The sequence below is a fragment of the Cnephaeus nilssonii genome (assembly GCF_951640355.1).
Source record: "Cnephaeus nilssonii genome assembly, chromosome: 6".
Classification (NCBI taxonomy): Eukaryota; Metazoa; Chordata; class Mammalia; order Chiroptera; family Vespertilionidae; genus Cnephaeus; species Cnephaeus nilssonii.
Window position 1 is genome coordinate 18,838,489 of NC_137077.1, and position 16,060 is coordinate 18,854,548.

The window sequence follows — 16,060 nt, forward strand, 5'->3', positions numbered from 1 at the left end:
TAGATAAAGACAATGTGACATAACTGCCAATGTTCTGAAACAAATACATAAATGTAATGCAATTCTGATGAGAATTCTAACAAGGACATTTCTCTGTGGGTGTGTGTGTTAAGATTATATGACAAAATAACAGAAAAGTATGAAAACAAACTGTGTTTGGGTGTGTGGCACAGAAGACAGACTGCTTTATCAAATTATCAAAATGGTAGATTTTGATAAAGTTTATGAAATAAAAATAGTATTAGCATAGGAATAGACAAATACATCAAAGGAAGAGAATAAATAATACAGAAACTGGTTCCATTATATATGAGAATATATAGTTGAGCCAAGAATAACATGGGGGGTTGGCGGGCCCGACCACCAAGCAGTAAAAAATCCATGTATAGCTTAATTCAGTCTTCTGCATTTGCAGATTCTAAACCACAGATCAAAAACATGTAATTCCAGCCCTGGCTGGGTAGCTCAGGTGGTTAAAGCGTAGTCCTGATAATACCAAGGTTGTGGATTCAATCTCCAGTCAGGACACATACAAAAATCAACCAATGGCCCCAGCTGGTTTGGCTCAGCGGACAGAGTGTCAGCCTGCAGACTGAAGAGTCACAGGTTCGATTCCGGTCAAGAGCACATCCCTGGGTTGCAGGCTCGATCCCTCTTAGGGGGTGTGCAGGAGGCAGCCGATCAATGATTCTCTCTTATCATTGATGTTTCTATCTCTCTCTCCCTCTCCCTTCCTCTCTGAAATCAATAAAGATGTATTTTTAAAAAAATCAACTAATGAATGCATAAAGGGAAACAACAAATTGATATTTCTCTCTCCCTTCCTCTCTCTAAAAATCAATTTAAAAAAAAACACACAAAACACATAATTCCATTATATAAGAACTAGAAGCCTGGTGCACGGATTCGTGCACTAGTGGGGGGCATGGACTGCGGGGATAGACCTGCTGTGGGAGCGCACTGACCACCAGGGGGCAGCTCCTGCTTTGAGTGTCTGCCCCCTGGTGGTCAGTGTGCATCATAGTGACTGGTCATTCTGTTCGTTCCACTATTCAGTCACTGGGCATTTATATATATAGATATATGACAAGAAGGTTGTTCAATTGAATAGGATAAATTAATAAACAATTCTAACACAAACTGTCTATCCATTTAGAAATAAAATAAGCATTACAAACCTTACATAAAAAATTCCAGATCAATTAAAAATGTAATGAAACACAAAAATAGTGAGTTTGAGAAAATCTAAGACTGCTAGGAATCCAGAAGTATAAAATATAAGCATATACATATATCCGTATTTAAAACTTCTAGAAGAGCAAAAGAACAAAGCCAATAAGCAAAAGATGCTCAAAATCATTGGCAGTCTGGGAATCATAAACTAAAGTATTAAAATATTCTTTGATTCATCAATCTCCCTCCTGGAAAACGGTCACATAATAAAACTGACAAAGCATAAGGAGGTGTACACACACACATATATATGTATACCTACGTATACTTAGAGATGTTTATTATAGAACTAGAGGCCCAGTGCACGACAATTCATGCACTCAGGGGGGGTCCCTCAGCCCAGCCTGCACCCTCTTGCAGTCCAGGACCCCTTGGGGGATTGTCCACCTGCTGGCTTAGGCCCGCTCCCCAGGGGATTGGACCTAAGCTGGCAGTCAGACATCCCTCTGGCAGCCTGGGAGCCCTTGGGGGATGTCCGACTGATGGCTTAGGCCCACTTGGCAGTCAGACATCCTTAGCACTGCCAAGGAGGTGGGAGAGGCTCCCGCCACCGCTGCTGCACTCGCAGCCATCTGCCCAGCTTGTAGCTGAGCAGAGCTCCCACTATGGAAGCTCACTGACCACCAGGGGGCAGCTCCTGTGTTGAGTGTCTGCCCCCTGGTGGTCAGTATGCATCATAGCAACTGGCCGTTCCCAGTCATTCTGCCATTAGGGTCAATTTGCAACCCTTTTAATATATAGGATGGTTTATAATGGCAAAAAATACTGGAGACAAAGTAAATGCTCACCAATTAGAAAATGGTGGAATAAAGTGATATATTCACACCATAGAATATTATGAAGCCATTCAAAAGAATTACAGAGCTATTCTGACTTAGAGGAACTTTCAAGGATAGTACTGAATGAGGAAAGCAAGGTAGAGGAAAAGTATGCCTGATTTCATTTTTGTAAACAAACAATGACCAAAACACTCTCCTTACATAAACAGACATAGTTAACACATATATGAGCATAGAAAAATATGGAAGGCTACCTGCTAGGTGCTTACATGGGTCTGGAAGGAAGGGAAGGAAGAGGGAACAAGCAAAAAAAAAATTAAAAATTAAAAATTTTTATTTAAAAATAAATGTGATCACATCCTATGTACAATGAAAATTTATGTAATTACTATAAAATTATGTGTCTGTTACATTTTTAAAATAGATGCATCAAGATAGGATATTGACCGATGAATTCAATTTAAAGAAAAGATGCCTATACCATAAAATTCCCCAACTTTACAGGCTAATTCCCTATGAGTACTGGGAACAAGGAAAGGAGTAAAAATATAACATCATGCTCTTTTCTAATTAACAAAAAACAAAACAAACATATGTCTGGCATGGTTCTGTGGTTAGAGCATTGGTGGTCTGTGCAAAGAAAGGTCTTGGGTTTGATTCGAGGTCAAGGGCAAGTACCTGGGTTGCAGGCTTGATCCTCGCCCTCAGGGGGCCTATGGGAGGCAACAAATTCATGCATCTCTCACATCAATATTTCTCTCTTTCTCTCTCTGCCCCTCCCTGCTCCCTTCCACTCTTTCTGAGAGAGAAACAAAAACAAAAAAACAATGCTACAGTAGAAGCTTTCTTAGCCAACTATTGCAACCACTCAACCAATGCTCTTGATTCCCTCCGTGAATCATAGTGACTATTTCCCATTGTATTCTGAATATCAGTAGATGACAAGTTCCTATTATGAATAATAGCAGCTAACACTTACTTAATGCTTACTATGTGTCTATTACTCTGCTAAGTGTTTTACATAGGTTATTATTCCTCACAACAACCTTATGAAGTGTCCTTTTGCTTTTTTACAGATGAGGAAATAAAACTATAGACATGATAAATTATTTGCCCAAGTCACAAAGCTAATAAGTGTTAGAGCTAGGATTCAAATGTAGCTAGTTTAGACCCAGTTCCCATATTCTTAACCAGTCTGCATAATGCCATTATGTGTCTGCTGACCAGTGGAAACATATCCTTTCAGAATACTTCCAAGAAATCAGGTGATTTGTTCCCAAAACTTGTTTAAGTCACCAGTAGTTACTACTATAATTATGTTATTTAATTATATATATTACATTTAAAAAATTATTTCTATGAAAACTAAATTGACTACTCAGAAAAACCTCAATAAAGGCAAGTCATCAAAAAATACTGTCAAATTAAATAAAGAATTATAAATGGTTTCAGAAAAAAATATGAAGATATAGACAGGCATCAGTTCTCAAATTACTTAGTTCTTCATAGAAACTCAAAATAAAAGACTCATAGACAATGCATTATGGATATGACTTATGGGGGGAGAGGGGGAAGTGGAGTCCATTGCAAATTCATCCTAAAAACAATGAAAGCCAATTATTTAAGTTAACTTTTATCAATAAAGATTTTTTCTTTCTGTAATCCCCATTGTAACATACTTTTTTGATTAACCAAACTGCTGGTCCCAATCATTTTGGATAAGAGGGCTTCTACTGTATTTTCTCTGCAACAAATTCACAAGCTTTTATTAAGGTAGTGGAGCAAGTTCTGAGAAAAATCAAATCTGCTTTATTGCTAAACTACAACTTTCAAAAGTCAAACTGGAAGTTATTTTATGATCCTTACCCATCTTGTGTGGGTGGGTACTCGCATTCTTGTCCTTTGGGAAATACACCGTTAGGATACAGGTCACATATTGGAACTGAGGGAGGGTCTGTTTGAACTTTTGCTGTGAGATACAAATAAAGCATTACCTTCTGTAGTTAGAAATAAAATTAAGCAGTTATCATTACAGTTTTTCTCAGTTCCTAATGGTTGTGGTATGTCCTGATTTTAAGGAACCTCCTTGCTGTTTGTCTCCTTATAGTTAAAAATACCATGCTGGTCACCTCCTCTCAGATTTACTATTGCTTGGGAATAAAAATATTCAATTCCTCAAGCCTCCATTATATATTTAAACAGTATATACCTTGGCAGAAAGCACACTTCTAATGTTTTTGTCTTCATTTATTATACTGGAAATGGGATAGCATATAGAGGTTGGCTTTGACAAATACAAATAAAAGCAGCAACAAGAAAATAAGGAATCTGCCCTAACCGGTTTGGCTCAGTGGATGGAGCGTCGGCCTGCAGACTGAAGGGTCCCAGGTTCGATTCCGGTCAAGGGCATGTACCTTGGTTGCGGGCACATCCCCAGTAGGGGGTGTGCAGGAGGCAGCTGATCGATGTTTCTCTCTCATCGATATTTCTAACTCTCTATCCCTCTCCCTTCCTCTCTGTAAAAAAATCAATAAAATATATATTTTTTAAAATGTTTTAAAAAAAGAAAATAAGAAATCTTATAGCAATAAAGTAAAAATATAAAGTTGTTATATGTTAGTAAAACAAGTTTAAAAACTTATTTCAAGGTTATAATAGGTATAAAGTTCACTCAGTGCCTAAAGACTTTAGGTAGCCATACACAAATTTCCAAATACTCCAAAAAAGTTAATACCTAGCATATGTTTTAAGGACATTATTTCCCAAACTATGTACTAAAACACCAGCATTTCAAGATGCTTTTATGTTTTGTTTTGTTTTAATTTTTTTAAATTTATTTCAGAGAAGAAGGGAAAGAGAGAAAGAGAAACATCAATGACCAGAGAGAATCATTGATTGGCTGCCTCCTGCATGCCCCCTACTGGGCATCAAGCCTGCAACCTGGGCATGTGCCCTGACCAGGAATCGAACTGTGACTTCCTGGTTCATAGGTTGATACTCAACCACTGAGCCACACCAGTGGGGTTTCAAGATGCTTTTAAAAGGTAGCTAAGAAATTTGTTTTCTAAAATTTCCACCAAATATATATAAGAACTAGTGGTATAGTTCTTATCACATGAAGAACTGCCTTTAGTAACAAATGCTGTATCCAAGGAATGCCAGGAAGCTGCATGGGTTATTTTATGATTTTCAATGTATACCTGCAGAATTTATCAACTAAGTTGAAGTATGTGGTTTCCTTTGGATTATTACTTATCTTAGGTTATTGATTTTTTTAAAGTTTTAACACGTATTTTGCTCTTTTGTTCTCTGCAAGGGGAGAAAAAAATAATGTGCATAAATAAAAATATGATTGTTTATTGAGCCAAATCATTTACCTACAAAACCACTTTTTTTGGTTTCCTCCTTTAACCCAAATGCTCAATATCACAAGCATCAGCCAACTGGTTTAAATGGGTACTATGGGCAAGTAAACTTGAAGACACTTTTTTACATTTCTCCTAAAAGAGAATATTAGAATTTAAAATTTAAAAAAGTTGTAGAGGTCATCTAATTTAGCTTCACACTCAACTTTAGTAGTCCTGTTTTAAACTCCTGACAACAGAGGCAGTCACTATCTTCCCAGCTAAATCCATTTATTTTGGGTGAACCAAAGTATTATCTTATCACCCTCAGCTTTATCTCATCTACAAATCTGATAAAGATGCTTTTTATGATGTCCACAAATTAAAGGATTCAAAGAGATCATTAGAGAAAAAATAAAAAATCTATAATCAAAATATCAATCAGAGTTGAAGTTTATTTAGCCTTTACCACTTATTAGCTGTGACTTGGACAAATGGCTAAATGTGCCAAGCCTGTTTCCTTATCTACAAAATGAAGAACCAGATGAAATTTTGTATAACCTTTGAAAATTATAATGTACTATATTCAATTATCTAAAACAATGGATAATTATAATAATCTGTACTGCAGTTATCATTAACTATTACTTATAATTCTCCCACTTTCTAGATGAGGATAATAAACTTCCCATGTACATTATTCGGTTTATTCCAGAAGTGATATGATAGCCTACAAGAATATCTAAAATACACAAATTAGAGCCATCAAAGTAAATGAGAGAGCAAAAATCAAAACATGTTAAGAACATAAAACAGAACCTGAAATGAGGCCAACACAAAACCACAGATTTGGCTCTAGGCCCTCTAGAATAAAAAAGTAAAACATAAAAAAAAACTCCAGGTTATTTGCATAGTTCATGTTTCTGAGATAAAATTACTCAGGAAAAGCGAAATTATTCTTAACATTAAGACCAGACAAAAGACTCTCTCTTGAGAATGCTCATAAAGAAATATAACAAACAGTAAGTTCAACAATGTCCTCAAAGGAGGCACAATAAAGGCTGGTGGCAGTGGAAGAATTCTACCAAGAGCAAATACAAGGGCAGGCCCTTAACACTCCTCCCTGCTTATCTACCTTCATTAGGGAACAATTTTAGAGTATTTAGAGAAATAGATATTATCTCAAGCCATTGTTGGGTAATACCATGTCTCATGGGCACACTTTTAACTATTTTTGAATGGAAGAAATATGGTATCATAAATCTCTAGAAGATTCCTGGAATACAAGTAACCTATGTTCATTAAATACAGACTATGCTAGGGGCAGGACTGACATCTTTGAATAGAAGGATCTAACATGGATGCATGCCTGAATAAAAAGAAGACTATCCCATCTCTACTTGGAGACATATCAGGAAAATGGATGGCAGAGCCATTATCTTTCTTAAACAATAATTAAAGTATTTCTTTCAACACAGAGATAAAAAGGGAAGTCAAGTCCCCAATATTCTGATTCATAAAATTTTAGCCTGAAAGATTTAAAAGATATAATCAGAACTCAGTGGCCCCCAATAGTTCAAGGGGGCTGGCTCGTCTAAGATAATAACTGTTCTGATTCTCAACCCAACTTTTATTCCCCAATACTATATAGTCTTCCTCCTTAGTTTGCCTAATAGAGTTTTAGGTCCCTGAAGATGTTTGATTATGCCATTTACAAAAACAAACACAAGTAGGATCATATTTTAAGTAAATCTGAAATAAGTGCAATATAAACATTATTAATAAAATTTCACCATATGCACAAATTTTAAATAATGGGGCTCTTCATTAAATATTCATCGAGAATTTCACAATTTCAAAGCTGGCAGGTGAACTGCAAAAATTGTTTATCCTGTTACCACATTGTGGTACTTAAGTCATCCCCAACAGACTCATTATTTGAATTATTCAAGATTTAAATCATAAAGATTTTAGGACTTCATCCCTAACTTGCAGTAAAATGCAACAATCTATTATTAATATCCCTTAGCTGAATATCAGCTAAAAAAAATGCCATAAAGATGGTTACACCAAAGTACTTGCAAAATATTTATATCACTAAATCCTACCTCTAAGTAAGCCTAAATTTATTTCCCTGACATATACCAGGATCTTAAGCAACTTCAAACCCACTGCTTAATAACCACTTCTAATTTGTCAAGTAAGATTAACTTAAGACACTAACGTCCTCTCTTCTTCTTCTTCTTTTTCTTCTTCTTTCCAGTTGCTCCATCTCCATCACCATCTCCATCTAAGAAAAGACAATTTCAAATGCATATTCATTTAAACCTCTAGAAGGATGAAGCAAGCAGACAGGTGTATAGACACATACACATACACTGCATCTGAAATTACATATGACAAAGTTGACCTAATACTCTCATGACTTCTTATATTGCTAGCTTTAAGTATCAAAATTTGACTCGTGTAATCAAAAGTAATAGTCAACTGCCTGGCCGGTGTAGCTCAGTGGTTAAGCATCGACTCATGAACCAGGAGGTCACAGTTTGATTCCCGGTCAGGGCATGTGGCCAGCCCCAATAGGGTGTGTGCAGGAAGCAGCTGATCAATGATTTTCTTTCATGATTGATGTTTTTATCTATCTCTTTTTCTCCCTTTAGTTTACTTACTCTATTAAAAGAAATGCTGATAAGTTTTAAGAAAAAATATAGTAAATGACATATTTTTTAAAGAACTAGGAAAAATAACTAGTGTTAGTTTAATACCAATAGTAACTGTGACTTCAGCTAAAATACTAGTTATAATTTACATATGCTTAAACACTTGTGTATGCAACCCTGTAAGGTAACAAAGAGTGTTTAAGGGACATGCCCAAGATAATCCCAACTGGTAAATGGCAGAATTGGACCAAAAATATAACCCAGTGCAGGTATTTGGGGTCTCACATTTTATCTTTTCCTACATAGTTGTGATTAAACAAAGTGTTCTCCTTCCGAGTCAAATTGTATGCAAAAAAAGAGGGCATATTATACACTTCCTAGTTTCAGAGTTCTCAGATTCTCTGATGCCTAAAAATAAAAGTCAAGAACTATTTCAAAAAATTGTTGGCAGAAAAGTATCCAAACAGCCAAGATCTGCTTGCCAGTTTTTATAACAACCTTCTATGAAGTCCACGCTCATACCCTTGAACGCTGAGAAATTATAGAGGATATTATTATGACCAAGATTTAAAAGTGACTTAAAACATTTTAAATAAAGGTATAAAATATAGACTTAAGCGTCTGAATTTCTAAAAATGCTACTTAATAAATTCCAACAATTATTTCTCAAGTACACTAATCTACCCACAAATCACACTGCTATGACAGATAAATAGAATACTATCTCAATGAGAAGTTGACAGTTTAATAGTATGTTTCCCCATATAGTATTCTTTTAAGTGTTTTACCTCGTGGCAGTAATTCATCTAACATCAATCATTTTAGATAGTGAAAACATGGCAAGTATTAGAATTTATCTCAAGCCCACACCCATAAAACAGTATCAAATGACTACTTACATTTTTTGCTTAAAGAGCTCCATTTTTATTCCTGGACTGACAGGCAGGAGCCATAATAGAAATTATCTCACCATGCTACCTACTGTATTCTTCTATAATTATTATCACAAAAAATTATAATCGTTGGTTTACACTGACCCCCTATTCATTTGTAAGTTTCTCAAGGGCTAAAAGAACCATTTCTTAAGAAAAGTGCCTAGCATGTGGTAAATATTTAGTCTATTCAATAAATAAGTGTTCTTTTTGTCTATTTTATCTTATTTTTGTTTATTTTTGCCCAATGGAGAAACAGGAAACAACAGTTTAGCAAAGAGGGAGGAGGAAGCATGATATAGTGCTTTGAATGAATTGAGTCAGCGGTCGCCAACCTTTCGGACCTCGCGGACCATAGGTTGGTGACTGCTGGATTGAGTGATAGGAAATTGCCAATATTTGACTTACAAAATTGCAATTCCTTTTTTGAGCCTCTAAAATAACCAGCACACTGTGGAAACACAAATTTTGCTTGATTTACTCATTATTGGTTTGAAGATGCAAAAGCCTAATAAAAATAACATGGGAATCCTTTGGAAAACACAATTTTCATTTTCCTCAGGTGTCATATAATCAATTCATATATTCTGCACTACAATTTTAACTGTAACCTTTCATCCAACAAATGTATGCTGGGTTCCTAAGTGACAGACAAAAGGGACAGAATATTAAACAAGATAGCCTTTGCTCTGGAACAACATTGAATGTCTAGCATACTGCTACATATACTAGACTCAACCTAAAATGCTTCAAGAATGCAAACCACCATTTATTGAACCCTGGTGCCAGGATGGTGGTAGAGTCAGGATCTGAATATTAAACTATATGTGCTTATAATTTCACCCATCATACCATGCTGCGATTTGGCTTTTAGATGTTTTTCTTTCACAGCATCCCAGGATATTCTTAACAGGCAGAAACGGTTCATATTTATTTGTGTCCCAATCAATTAATATTTGTTGAATGACATTTGGGCATCCATATGCAAACAAGGTACCTTAATCTCTACCTTGCACTACATACAAAAATTAATTCTCAATAGACTACAGACCTAAACATAACAGTGAAAGGTGTATAAAACTTAAAGAGAACATAAGAGAAAATCTTCATGATAGTAATTATTTAGCTTTTTGGATAGAATGAAAAACACACAAAATGACTAATAAAGGAAAAGAAATAGATAAAATGGACCTCATCAAAACTGAAATCTTTTCTGTTGCAAACATACCAGCATGGGAGAAAATATCTGTAAAACATATATATCTGATAAAAAACTTATTATCAAGAATATATAAAAAAAACTATTATAATTCAGTAAGACAATAATCCAATTGAAAAATGGACAAAAGAGGAAAACACTTCACTAAAAACACATGAAATGCAAATAAAAATATGAAAAGATGTTCATCATCATCAGTTATGGAAATGCAAATTAAAAACACAATGACATACCACCACACACCTATTACAAAAGCTAAAATTTTGAAACTAACAATACCAAGTGCTTATGAGGATACAAAGAACCTGGCACTCTCCACCACTGCAAAATGGTAGACATTTGGGAAGACTTTCTTATGAGATTAAACATACACTTAACATATGACCCACAACCCTACTACTAGGTATTTACCCAGGAGCAATGCAAACATGTCTACACAAAGACCTGTACGCAAATGTTAATAGTAACTTTATTTGAAATAGACAAAAACTAGAAATATCCATCAACCAGTAAATGAATAAACAAATTTTAAAGACTACTTGGCAAAAAAAAAAGTAGTGAACTACTGAAATATATACAACTGATGACTCTCACAAGTATTACCCTGAGCCCTGGCCAATGTGGCTCAGTTGGCTGGGCGTTGTCCTGTGCACCAAAAGGTTGCCAGTTCGATTTCCAGTCAAGGCGCATGCCTGGTTTCAGGCTTGATCCCTGGTGGGGTGTGCACAGGAGGCAGCTGATCATCAATATTTCTCTCTCATTCTCATTTACTAGTATAACCACCAACTTAATACCACATGCATGGACTATTGTTAAGTGGCCTCCAAAATGATCTTCCTGCCTTTCCTGTATATATCCTCTTTTTTAACAATTGTGAATATATATGAAGACTATATATGAAAATTGTTTGTCATAACATTCTTCTTTTAAAGTGCTCAAAGGCTCCTTCAGTGGATCTTATATGACCGGTATGCATTGTTCATTACACTCTGAAGACTTTCACAATATTGTCCCACCCCCCAATGGTTCCTTCTGTTTGGTTTTATTCAAGTCCCATTCCTTCCAATGAGACTTCTTCAGCATTCAGCCAATTCCATCTCCAAATACCAATAAATTTTACTGTAGCTTATCTTTTCACCTCTAGGTTTTGTCTCTCCACCACACCATCAGCTTTCCTTAAAACAAAGATTCTGAAATACTAGCTTTCCATCCCCTCAAAGACTTCTGACACCAGATTAGTACTACTGGTTGATCCTGATTATTGAAATGAATTAGAAAAACAATAAGATAAAATTGGAGAAAACTAAAATCTTCTTTAATACATTGAAGATTTCCAATCTGACAAGCAAAAGTTTCCCTTTCAATGTCAAGAGTCACACAACTTTGTAGAGGTGCAATGGAACAAGGCACACTCAAGATCAGTACTGTGATATTCTACACACAGGTCTATAGTAACTTATTGTATTACTTTGAATTTATAAAACGCTTTCTTAAGAGCTCAAAATATGTTCATAATCTGAAGCATAACCAAAGGTAGAATGAACAAGAGGTTTGCTTAAAGAAGTCGAAATACCAACTATTCCCTGTAATGTTGGTGCTTTTTAAACCAAATTTTGACTGGAAGCCTTTTGAAGGCAGAACATACCTTTCTAGAGGAAAAACAACTGCTCTGCATTACCCTAACACAATAATTAAAATATAGCAGGTATTTGTTGTTAAGGATTGAAAAACAAAAGCTCAAGCTGGCAGTGCTTGAGGTAGAGCAGTAGGTCAAAACAGTAGATAATTGAGAATGGGAAAGCCCTATCTCCCCCTCTGCAAAAAGATGCTATAGAATAGTTCTCTTAATTAATGACTCCCTCCACTGTCTTACTGATAGCATCAATTCCTATAATTCTAATACTTGCCATGTTTACACAAATCTAACAGCACCAAAATACCACAAGGAACTAGGGTCAGGGAATTTATAATAGCACGCAGAAGGACTCCAATATTCTCCTTTGAGAATTAAAAAAAGTAGCTTTGGTACAGAGAGTAAAAGGAATAGACTTGGAATCAAGTGCTAGGTTTGAAATTCTGGTTCTATTCTACACATACTAGCTGTATCACATTGGGAAAATCATATAACTATTATTTCCTGAGAAGAGCAACCACTTTATTTGCAAGAGCAAAATAAGAATGCATGTGAAAGTATCCTAGGATAGTAGATATTAGTTGTTCAATAAATGTTAGTTAAATAAAAGTTAAATAAACAACCCTTCAATTTTATCTTATTAATACTCACCCACTCCTTGGCCTTTTACCAAGTACATTTCAAAAAATATATATATTTTTTATTTTTATTGATTTCAGAGGAAGAGAGAATCATTAATTGGCTGCCTCCTACATGCCCCCTACTAGGGATCCAGCCCACAACCTAGGCATGTGCCCTTGGCCAGACTCGAACCCAGGACCTTTTAGTCCATAGGGTGAGGCTCTATCCACTGAGCCAACTCGGCTAGGGCCCAAGTACATTTTTAAAAGTTGACAACTGTGTTGTTTGAGCAGTCATGCAACATATCCAACTTTTTAGAGTTGCTAATAAATTCCTTTCCCTTTTTATCTGTGACATTGAGGTTTTATTTTACTGTCAATTAAGAAATGTCAGAAAGTAATAGACTATATGGACAAATAAGTAGATTTTGTTTAAAAAACGTCATGCCCTGGCCTGTGTGGCTCAATTGGTTAGAGCATAGTCTCGTACACCGAAAAGTGGCAGATTCCATTCCCAGTCAGGGCACAGGTTGGAAGTTCGATCGATCCCTGATTGTGGACACGTGGGAGGCAACCAATCAATGTTTCACTTTTACATCACATTAATGTCTCTCTCTCTCTCAAATCAATAAAAGCATGTTCTTGGGTGAGGATTAAGAAAAAGATTAAAGAATGTCGTATTTTCTTGCTTTTATAACCAAAAAAAACAAATTAATCATTTACCTTCATCATCATCATCTCTTTCTTTCTCTTCCAATGCTTGTCTTTCCAATTGTCTTGCTACCTCATCCACTGAGGCTCCTGATTCTTTATCAGGTTCCTGTTGCCCTGCTAATCAAATATAATAGCATAAATCAAATCTAATAAAGATACTTTCCTACTAGAATATGTTCTACAGATATTGGAGAACACACAAGTCCTTTCCTGATAGGTGTTTAGGAAACAAAAACAAACATTATTGTGAACATTAACAGAATTTATTTAATGACAAAGAAAAGTCTCCCAAATCTAAGTAGTATTGTCCATTCAACAAAACCATTCTCTGTGATAGCAGCTAAAGGTTAAGCAAAAGTGTGAGTTGGTCCCTATATTTAAGTAGTTTAACTTTTTAAAGTATTTAACAATTAGACTACAACAAATACTTTACTAATCAAACAGGTACTTAAGATAGGCAATAAATGCTGAAGACCTTAGTGAAGAGGATTTCTGTGGGACACTGAGGGCTTCAGGGATTCATGAAGAAAAAAGTTGTCAAGCTGGGCTAGGTAAAATCAAAATAAATAGAAAAAGACATTCCATTACTAAAACACAAAATTCCTGAACAGCTAAGCATAAGATCAGGACCCTGCTCTGGAAGTGATTATAATCTAGCTAGAGGAGAAATACGCGTGTGTAGAAAGATAGTAATATGAAGTAGTACATAATAAAGTGACATTCTGGCTTTTGTAGACCATTCATATTGAAAGCTACAACTGCTAAAAATATATTAGGGTCAGTCTGCTGAACACACCTTAAAGACCGAACTGAAGAGTTTGGACTTCATCTGAAAGCCAGGAAGAGCCACTACTAGCCTGTGTCCTGGGATTAACTTTTGTTCCGGAAGTGTCTCAGCACCTACAACTCTCCCTCTTCAACTCCCATCTAATCAAAATTTCAGAAAGATATAGATTAACCCTCTCCAACCTCTCTCAACTCCACGCTCATCACTTCTGGCCTCTCCATTTTTCTTTCATTCTTTCTATGGCTTTAACAGGTACAAATATTTTTTCCTAAAATGAAACAGGTGCAAATAATTTTTCCTAAAATGAAGGACCTAGCCACTAGGTCCTAGTGCAACAACAACAAAAAAACACTGACTTCTCAAAATAACTCTTAATATAAGCCAGGTGTTAAGTTTTTAGCTGTTTTCCTTGCCTTACCAGTGCATTTGGAGAAGTTCGACTCTGAGCCACAGAATACCCTATATATAGACTTGCCTGCAATGCCATTATAATTCAAGCCTAAAAACCCTAACTAAAGCTTGATGATGCCGTGGGATTAGACAAGTGAAAATGCGCACACATACACATTCTGCAATTACAACTCAGTGACAGGAGCGCGTGGGCATACACCGCCCCCCCCCCCCAAAAAAAAGTGAAGCCCGCACCAAAAATCCCTCTGTAAACTGGGATGGTGGGGTGAGGTGCGGTCTAGGCGCTAGGACTTGTCCACTTCACCCACCCCCTCGGCGAAAGTTAAGTACCAGGATGCTCCAGCAAAGAGGCGGCGGGCTGTGCGGGTCAGCACCAGATTGTTGAGGAGGCCAAACCGCGAGGAAGGTGGTAGGTAGGGGCTGGGCTCGGTGCACGGCTTCAAGTCCGTTGCACAGTCTGTGTGGGAGTCGAGTTCTGGCAACTCAGGGGCTCCGGCCTACCGACCCCAGAGCTACTCAGGGGAAGCTGAGCGACCCTTCTCTCCCTCACCACGCTTCCACCAGCTCTCCAGTCCCACGGGAGGAGCAGCCGCCTCCCCCCGGGCGCTGAGACTCTGGAGCCCGGCCTCGCCACACGCTCAGTCCTGGCAATCAGTCCAGTCCAGGGCTCCGCGTCCCCGGTCCCTGTCACCCACGCCGGGCCTGAGCCAAGTCGTTCGGCCATCCCTGGAAAACCATAAAAACTCCCTTTACCTGTGGCAACCCCTTTACTCTTTTTCTTCTTTCGTCTTTTTTTCTTGGCTGCCTCCTCAGCCGTAGAGGCAGCTCCCTCTTCCCTGTCGTCTGGGTCCAGGTCGCCATTCAGGAGGCTCCCGGAGGACGCTGCCTCCTCCACGGCCGCCATGTTGCCCGAGAGAGCGCGAGGGAGTGAGAGCGAGCGGCAAGAGCCCGCTCCTTCTCCGCCTCCACCGCCGACGCCGGAAGCCGCTCTGCACGGTGGAGCGCAGGGAATGCTGGGACGGCGGAGGACTGGACGGCCGGGGGCGCACTCCTAGCGCGGAGGGCTCACCTCTGGTGGGGCGCGGCGGCGGCGGCGGTGCCTGAGACGTGGCGGAGGCGGGCCTGGCTGCGGTTGGCTGGTGCGGGGCCCGACACCTGCCTCCTCCCGCGCCTCAGGCATTCGTTCCCAGAGCAGATGTGCCGGCCCGGGGAGCCTGTTGAATGCCTGTGCCTGTCTGTGCGCAGGCGCAGTCCGCCAGAGGAGGGAATCTCTCTTGGAACCGAAAAGTTTGCTCTTCGCGGTTTTATGAAGCCCACTGAGAGCGAGAAGAGGGGCTGGAGAATGTGCTCACTTGTACACACTCCTTTTCTTAGGACTCAGAAGGACTGCGTTGTTATTCACAATTACAGCCCACGGCGAGGCCGTCCGGGCTCTTGAGGAGACGAACCTGCAAAGGGAAAGAGATGAGGAGGCGCTTACTGGAGAAGCCGAGGGGAGACCGCGTCTCTAGAAGGGAGTGGTCAACGGCGTGGAGTGCTACCGAAAGGTCAAGTAAAAGGACAGAAAAAGGTCAGATGGAAGCCGTTGGCGACCTTAGCAAGAGCTATTTAGGTGGACAGATGGAAGCCAGACTCAAGAGAGGTGAGGCGCGTGGGGAAAGAGAATGTCCTCGTCCTTCGAGTTTCAGCTTAAATGCCACTCCCTCAGAGAATCCTTCCTCAGCGATC

General features: G+C 38.3%; 2 protein-coding genes across 3 annotated transcripts in view; one reads left to right on the forward strand and one right to left on the reverse strand.

Moving 5' to 3' along the window:
• The window catches only part of METAP2 (methionyl aminopeptidase 2), a 30,008-nt gene extending 14,710 nt beyond the window's left edge, over window positions 1–15,298 (reverse strand). The window contains exons 1-4 of one of the 2 annotated variants that reach the window (XM_079774446.1): window positions 15,086–15,298; window positions 13,144–13,248; window positions 7,581–7,646; window positions 3,879–3,981 (exon numbers count right to left, since the gene is read on the reverse strand). In XM_079774446.1, the coding sequence (XP_079630572.1) occupies window positions 3,879–3,981; window positions 7,581–7,646; window positions 13,144–13,248; window positions 15,086–15,236 (425 nt within the window). In that variant the 5' untranslated portion in view covers window positions 15,237–15,298. Of the gene's footprint in view, window positions 1–3,878; window positions 3,982–7,580; window positions 7,647–13,143; window positions 13,252–15,085 lie in introns of both variants that reach the window. The other variant, XM_079774445.1, reaches the window with a different exon arrangement.
• Window positions 15,299–15,370: 72 nt separating this feature from the next.
• LOC307102046 (uncharacterized protein) overlaps window positions 15,371–16,060 on the forward strand; it is a gene marked incomplete at its 3' end in the record, with an annotated part of 40,642 nt that continues 39,952 nt past the window's right edge. Inside the window, exon 1 of the mRNA XM_079775507.1 lies at window positions 15,371–15,974. Within this exon, the coding sequence (XP_079631633.1) occupies window positions 15,797–15,974 (178 nt within the window). The 5' untranslated portion in view covers window positions 15,371–15,796. The remainder of the gene's footprint in view (window positions 15,975–16,060) is intronic.